General features: G+C 36.5%; 1 protein-coding gene across 1 annotated transcript; it reads right to left on the reverse strand.

The window, feature by feature from the left end:
- Positions 1-415: 415 nt before the first annotated feature.
- LOC103606013 (olfactory receptor 7C2-like) lies at positions 416-1375 on the reverse strand. Its single transcript, XM_008590603.1, has one exon. The coding sequence runs from the start codon at positions 1373-1375 to the stop codon at positions 416-418; it is 960 nt and encodes a 319-aa protein (XP_008588825.1).
- Between the last annotated feature and the right edge of the window lie 5785 nt (positions 1376-7160).

The raw sequence follows: 7160 nt of genomic DNA on the forward strand, positions 1-7160 counted from the left end.
TAAATTCATTGTGCCTGAAATAAAAGTGAATTGAATGAAAAGAAAGGAAATCTTTGAGTTAATTTTATTCACATAACATCAGAAAACATCTTTGTTAGTGAGTTTCCAGGGAAACATTTCCAACAGAGGAACACATCCCATCACTTTTAAGGATTTATTTTAAACATGTAAAATTTGATTTATTAAAAAAAAAATTATGACTGAAGATAACAGAGAATATGACAGGTTTTATTTACAAAAATTTAAAAGTACTGGTTAGAAAGTAAAAAGTGTTATCCAATATATAACTTTATAAGTAATAGCTAAAGCAGGTAATAACTCAAAGGAAAAGGCAAGGAAAGATTTGCTTTGCAAATTATTCAAAATATTGGATGGCAGAGGCTAGGCTTTCTGGTCCTCAGTATTGCACATAATGTTATTTAAGAGAATCCTGCAATGGCCCTTCATACAGAGCCTTGCCGAGGAGTCTCCCCAGAGCCCCTTTCATGTCCCTGTTCCTCAGACTGTAGATGAAGGGGTTCAGCATGGGGGTGACCATGGTGTACATCACCGAGGACATCAGACTTGAACTAGAGGACAGTGTGGCTGCAGAACTGAGGTAAACTCCAAGGCTTGTACCATAGAACAAGGAGACCACTGATAGGTGAGACCCACAGGTGGAGAAGGCTTTGCACTTGCCGGTGGATGATGAAATTCTCAGGATGGAGAGGAAAATCTGAGAGTAAGTGAAGAGTATCCCAGACAGAGGGAAAACACCTAGGACAATGGTAACAAAATAAACCACTATGTTATTGATGAGAGTTTCACAACAGGCAAGCTTCAGGACTTCAGGAAGATCACAAAAAAAGTTTGCAATTTCCATGTTTGTACAGAAGGACAACCTCAAAGCAGTCAAAGTTTCAAGCAGGGAGCCCAAGACACTCATGATCCAGGACCCCAGAATCAAATGTGCACAGAGCCGGGGGTTCATGATGACCATGTAGTGCAGAGGGTGACAGATGGCCACAAACCGGTCATAGGCCATCACTGTCAGGAGAAAACTGTCCAGGCATCCAAATAGAATGAAAAAAAATATCTGGCTGAGGCAGCCTGCAAAGCTGATATCTTTGCTCTGCATCTGAATATTCACCAGCATCTTTGGGATGGTTGTGGAAGTGAAACAGATGTCCACAAAGGACAGGTTGGAGAGGAAGAAATACATGGGGGTGTGGAGGTGGGAGTCTGAGATGATTGCCAGGATGATGAGCAGGTTCCCAAGCACTGTGACCAGGTACATGGAGAGGAACAGCACAAAGAAGAGGGACTGCTGGTCAGAGTTCCCCGAGAATCCCAGGAGGAGAAAGTTCTTCTCTCCTGTTTGGTTTCCTTCTTCCATGGGGCTGCTGTGTTTGCTCAGAGGGAGGGGGGAAAGGCAAGACAAAGTTCATTCTAAGTAAACATTCTCTAGAATGAGAGCAATATCCTTTTTTTAAACCCGGGTGACTCAAGAAGTCATTCATTTTGGCTAACCATTGGATCCTACTGTGCACAAGTTGTGGCTTCTATCAATACCTGGGGAGATTGTCTCTAGGATAGTGGTCTCAAATTGTAGTCCCTGGAACAGTAACATCACATCGCTTGGGAAGTTGTTAGAAATGTGTACTGTCAGGCCCTGGTGTATGCATCTGGCACTCTGTGATTTAACAAGCCCTCTCAGGAATTCTGATGCACACACAGTTTGAACACCACCATTGCAGTTCCCACATTCCTAAGCAGCGCTCCCTTCCCCAGCATCCCTGGGGGCTGCTCTTGCCCTTTCTGCTTAATCCATGGTGGAAGGAAGATTTCCTAAATCTAGGCAGATTTTCAATCAGTGGAAGGCTCTTTTTGTCATTGTGCTGCCTCTCTGTGATGTGTACTTGTTAAATACTCTGGACCTTGGGTGCTTCTTCTGCTAAAAATGATTAATAACCACTGTTATTATGAATCGCTGTTTCCATTTCAATTTTATACCAATTTCTTTATATACCTTCAAAAAAACATGAAATTCGATGGTGTAGTATCCTAGAGTTTTACATGTAGCAGTGCATGTTAGGTACATTTTTCATCGTCTGATTCTCATCAAATCAAAATATTCCACCCAATGGAAATGGCTATTTAAATGTTGCTGATTTCTGGACAAATTTACTTTCTTTCTAAGATTTTTAATAAAAAATACAGCTTAGATTAAATTTAATTTTATATTTTTTTCTTTTAGGATAATCTATAAATGACCTTTGTCAGTTGTTAAAAGTTAAAATATTTCCTTATTCATATTCTGGTAATTCATCATCTGTGTCATAATTGTAAGTAGGCTGTCAAAGTTTTTGTTGTATATGTTTATCTATTTTCATAATATGCTTAAAAGTTGAGTGGAGAAACTCATCTAGTATTAATTTTGTCTTTCATAAAATTATTCCTCTTTCCCTTTATTCTCACAGGGAACTATAGAATCATGTATACTTGTTACAAGAAAGATAGCATTATAATTTTATTGGTGATTCCATTAAAATTATAAACTAATTTGGAAAAAAATGGACATCTTTATCATGTTCAGATTCCCATTCAAGTAACAGGAATTTCCCTGATGATATTTCAATCCTATATGAGTAAACATTTGTGCAATTTTTAAAAAATGTAGATTACATTCATTTCTTGTTAAGAGAAGTTAGTGTATTTTAGATTTAATGTTATTCCAAATGATATCTCTCCACATTATCTCTGTTATTGCTATTATATAATGAAAGCTTTTGTTTTTTATCTATTGATGAGGTGTATCGTTACTTTTCTTGTGTTTCTTATTAATTTCACAATTTAGTATTCATCTACTTTGTTAGAATAATATTAATTAATAACATTTATTTCTCTCCTATGTCTTATTGCATTGGGCTGAAATTTCAAAACCCTGTTCCAATTCATAATGAGCTGAAATTCTTATTTTTCCTTCCCCCCCTTCCCCCAGGGAATAACCCTACATTTTTGTAATTTAATATTATGCTCATCATGATTAAAAGATATAATTTTTTATCATGTTAATTTGTATTGTTTATTTCTGCACACATTGGAGGTTTTAAAAGATGGTATGAATAAGTGTTCAATGACTTTGATGGAAATAACAGAAGAAAAGATAAATAATGGAATCATAAACTAAACTTTTGAGTTAAAAACGTTTTATGCAGAAAATTAGAATGTAACAATAATCTAGTTGTGTGATAAAAGTTAATAACTTTAATCTCTAAAACCTTAAGAATAAATCATAGAGTGATTAATGCATTTCTGGGAAAAAGGCATAGAAATATCAAAGATCCCTATGAAGGAATGGAAAAAGTATTTAAAAATTTTTTCATTCTTAGTATTAATCAAAGAAATAAAAATTAAAATGAAGATATCCTTTTTTAATGAGGAAATTAAGACCTCTTTTTTTTTTTAGATCAAAAATGCAAAATTCTATCATGGGGAAAGAGAAATAACATTTCAGATACTCCTATTAAAAGGTCCTTGGTCTCCTTCTCTGGGCTGGAGAAATTAAGTTAACATATAGATCTTTTCTAATTACACACATATTTGCAAAGGAATAATTATCTTCAACAAGGTACACCAAAATATGAACAGGGATCATGCTTAAGTGGTAATATTAACGATGAGTTTTGATTCATTTTCTAGTATATTTTTCAATAATTTCAAGTGAATAACGATGTAGTCTGTACTCAAGAAATAAAAATTTCAAAATTTGAAAGCATCGACATTAAAAATTTTAGAAAACAAACCGAGTTAAAGTAGAAATTAGCAGGCAAAGATAAAAGCAGATAAAGAAAAAAGAGAAAGGCACTAAAAAAAAAAGAAAGACTCTAGAACTGAAAAATAAATTTCAGAGCTAATTTTTAGCATTCACTAATGAATAGATCAAAATAGACAGAAGTCTAAGGGAAGGGATAACAAAAGAGAGAAAGAACAGAAATACCGAGATTTAAGAATGACGAAAGTGGACACAGAGATAAGCGCTCAGGTGCCGTAGATGATATTACTTACAACTTCATGCTCAAGGCATTAATATCATCAAAATCAAACTTATTTCTGAGAAAATGTGTGTGCAAAGTTCATTCAGGATGGAAGAAAACACATCAATCAACAAGGAAAAAATTAAATGTACAGCAAAACTTACCTGCAAAAATGCACTTTAGACCCTTGTGCCAGGAGCAATAGCAGAATTCTCCTTTAAGTATTAAAGAAGTAAAGTAAGTTTATGATCAGTAATTGTGTATTAGTGCCCTGGAAGTTCCAATCAATGAAATACAAAGAGAAAAACAAATGAAAGCTAAGTGTTGAAGAGGCAACATATCACTGTGTTCAGATGATGGCTGCAGGTAGTGAATTGGTGGCTGGAAACCTACTGTGTCTGAGCATTTTAGTAAGTTGTTGATACAAAACAAATACAGGAAAAAGGTAGCCATTCTAATGTGGCATTCAGTGGCATGTAGTACATTCAGAATGTTTTGCAACAACTGCATCTCTCTAGTTCCAAACATTTTCATCACTATGGGAGCTCTGTCCTCTCTTTGCAACTTTTCTATAAGCATAAATTAAGCAAAAATAAAATTAACAAAATGTGGGCATACGTGAAAAAGGATAGCATTCCTATGTACAGTTGAAGTTCTTAGGAAACAGATCTTGATCATCTCAAATATTAACAAAAATATAAAACTCCAGAAACAGGGGCTAGAAACTTTTAAGCAGTCAACAAATGAGAGTAATAATAACTAAAATTTATGTTGGAACTTTGTTTGACAAGCACTTGTGCTATGCTTTATGTCTTAGCTTATATTATCATTATCACTTTTTTTTTGGTTTAACAAATAAAAATGTGTTTATAGCAATGCAGTGATAATAAATACAATGAATAGGTGTCCACTAGCTATTAGAGGCTATTAGAATACTTCCCACACATGATCTCCTTCAATGCCATCTTAACATTAGTTCTATGGACTGGATAACTCTAATATCCCCATTATACAAATGTGAAAACAGAGACACAGAAACTTTCAGTAAGGTAATGTCAGAAGATATATGAAATGGGCTGGCAAGCTTTTACTACATGGAACCTCAGAAAATGTTTTATAAGTGAATGAATGAGTAAGATATTGCAGATAAAAGAATAAAAGAGCATCCCTGATAGAAAAAATGGAAGTACTTGTAATGACTACAGAAAATGACTGAGATGATTGGGTATAAACTTTTGAGAGATGCTGCAGGCTAAGAGAAGGTCCATTTTTATTGGGAAGGTAAGAGATCCTCAGAATTGTGTTCCAGAAGAGAGTGGAAGCAAGATGAGAGGAAGCTGAGGGGAAGAGAAATTGGGAGAGATACAAGAATAGGTTGCATAAAGTGCTTTGAGTGGATGGACTCTCATGAACACATTATCACCATTTTTGCCAGACAAGTTCCTCCTGTGAGAGCGCTGCCTGTCTCCACACCTGTTTCTCACACAAGGTGCTCTAATGGTGTTGCAGAACCTTGAGTTCCCTGGGTCATTTCTTCCTTTGGTGATGGAGGTGGCATGAGGCATAAGTCCTCTGGAAGGTTCCAGTTGACCTCCCTCCTTCCTGTGACAGTAGAGTTGCAGGGAAGAGGAATCAGGAGCTTGTTTACTTTTTCAAGGGCCTCAGAGGTAGAAATCTCAAAATGCTCATTAAATTAATTGTTCTTTGAGCAGTTTGGTTCCCGTGAGTGAGGCAGCCAAAGTGGAAAGAAAGTTATGTTCTGCTAGTTTTGTATCCTTGGAAACATCTTGGAAACCAGATGTGTGTATCCTTTTCCCCAGGCCTTTTTGCTCATGGTATTTTTTACCTGGATCTGACCTACATTTTCCATTGTCCTCCTCTGTGAGCATTTTCTAAATATTTGAGGTAGGCTTTTGCTTGTTTGGTCTATCAAAGGCATGAACAGGAACATTTTTGGAGACACTTTGAGTCCCAAGCACCTTAACTTGCAGTTGTGAAACGGGACCACACATACTCCAAACAAAACTATTCCAATGACTTTGCCACAACTTCTATTCCTACTATTGAAGGTGTAATGTATCCATGTTTTTGCTAAGTGACTGTGAAGCTCCTCATGATGATAAGTAGAGTCTGTTTTTCCACCTTTGAGTCTGGGTTGGATGTAGAATTTTTTAGTTGCTTCGGCCTGTAGAATATCACGGAAGTGACAGTGTGCCTGAAATACTGTGTGCCAGAAAATAGAATAAGAACCGTGGACACTGAGCTCAACAAGAGAACAGGATCCTAACAGAAGCACAAAATGCCATAACCAGCTATTAAACACCCATTCTCCTTGATTTGACACAATCAAATGTCTACTAATGTGTCTAAGAAAGTCTGCATTATCAGAAAGAGAATTTAAAGTAGTGATAGAGAAATGAATGATAGACACAAAAGGGAGAAGCTGTGGTGTCAGAAATTCTTACACAATAGGATTTTATAAATGGCCTTAGTTGATAAGCATCGTCTATTCCATAAACTAGTGTAACTTTATCACTATATGAGACATATGGTAATCTCCAAATGGTTTCTGATCCACCGATGGAAATTACTTTGAGAGAGCAGAAAAACAATGAATGGAAAATGTATATTTGACAGAGAAGAATGCTTAATAGTGGAAAATTGCTTACATTTTACAAAGTAGTCAAAATCAAAGAAATTGAAAGTACTGGATATAATAAAAGGAGCAAGTTATATGTCAATGATCTGATTAAACAATAACAATTTCTGGATCTGAGGATATAAACCCTGCAATCAGGTGCACGTCTTTAGCCACAGATAACTGTCTGTTTCCTAGTTTCTGTCCACAAATGTCCTTCAGTGTCCTTTTTTTTTTTTATTTTCCTTTTTGTCTTTTTTCGTGACCGGCAACGGGATCGCAACCCTCGGTGTTGCGCCCGCACATTGCTCAGCCAGTGAGCAGCCTGTCTGTATGTGGGATCCGAACCCTCGGCGGGAGTGCCGCCGCACTCCCAAGTGGCACACTGTAGCAGTGCGCCACCGGGCTGGCCCCTTCAGTGTCCTTTTTATGTCTTTATTCCTCCGACTGTAGATGAAGGGGTTCAGCATGGGAGTGACCACAGTGTACATCACTGAGGTTGTTGA

This window comes from Galeopterus variegatus, unplaced genomic scaffold (assembly GCF_000696425.1).
Source record: "Galeopterus variegatus unplaced genomic scaffold, G_variegatus-3.0.2 Scaffold6226, whole genome shotgun sequence".
NCBI classification, from domain to species: domain Eukaryota; kingdom Metazoa; phylum Chordata; class Mammalia; order Dermoptera; family Cynocephalidae; genus Galeopterus; species Galeopterus variegatus.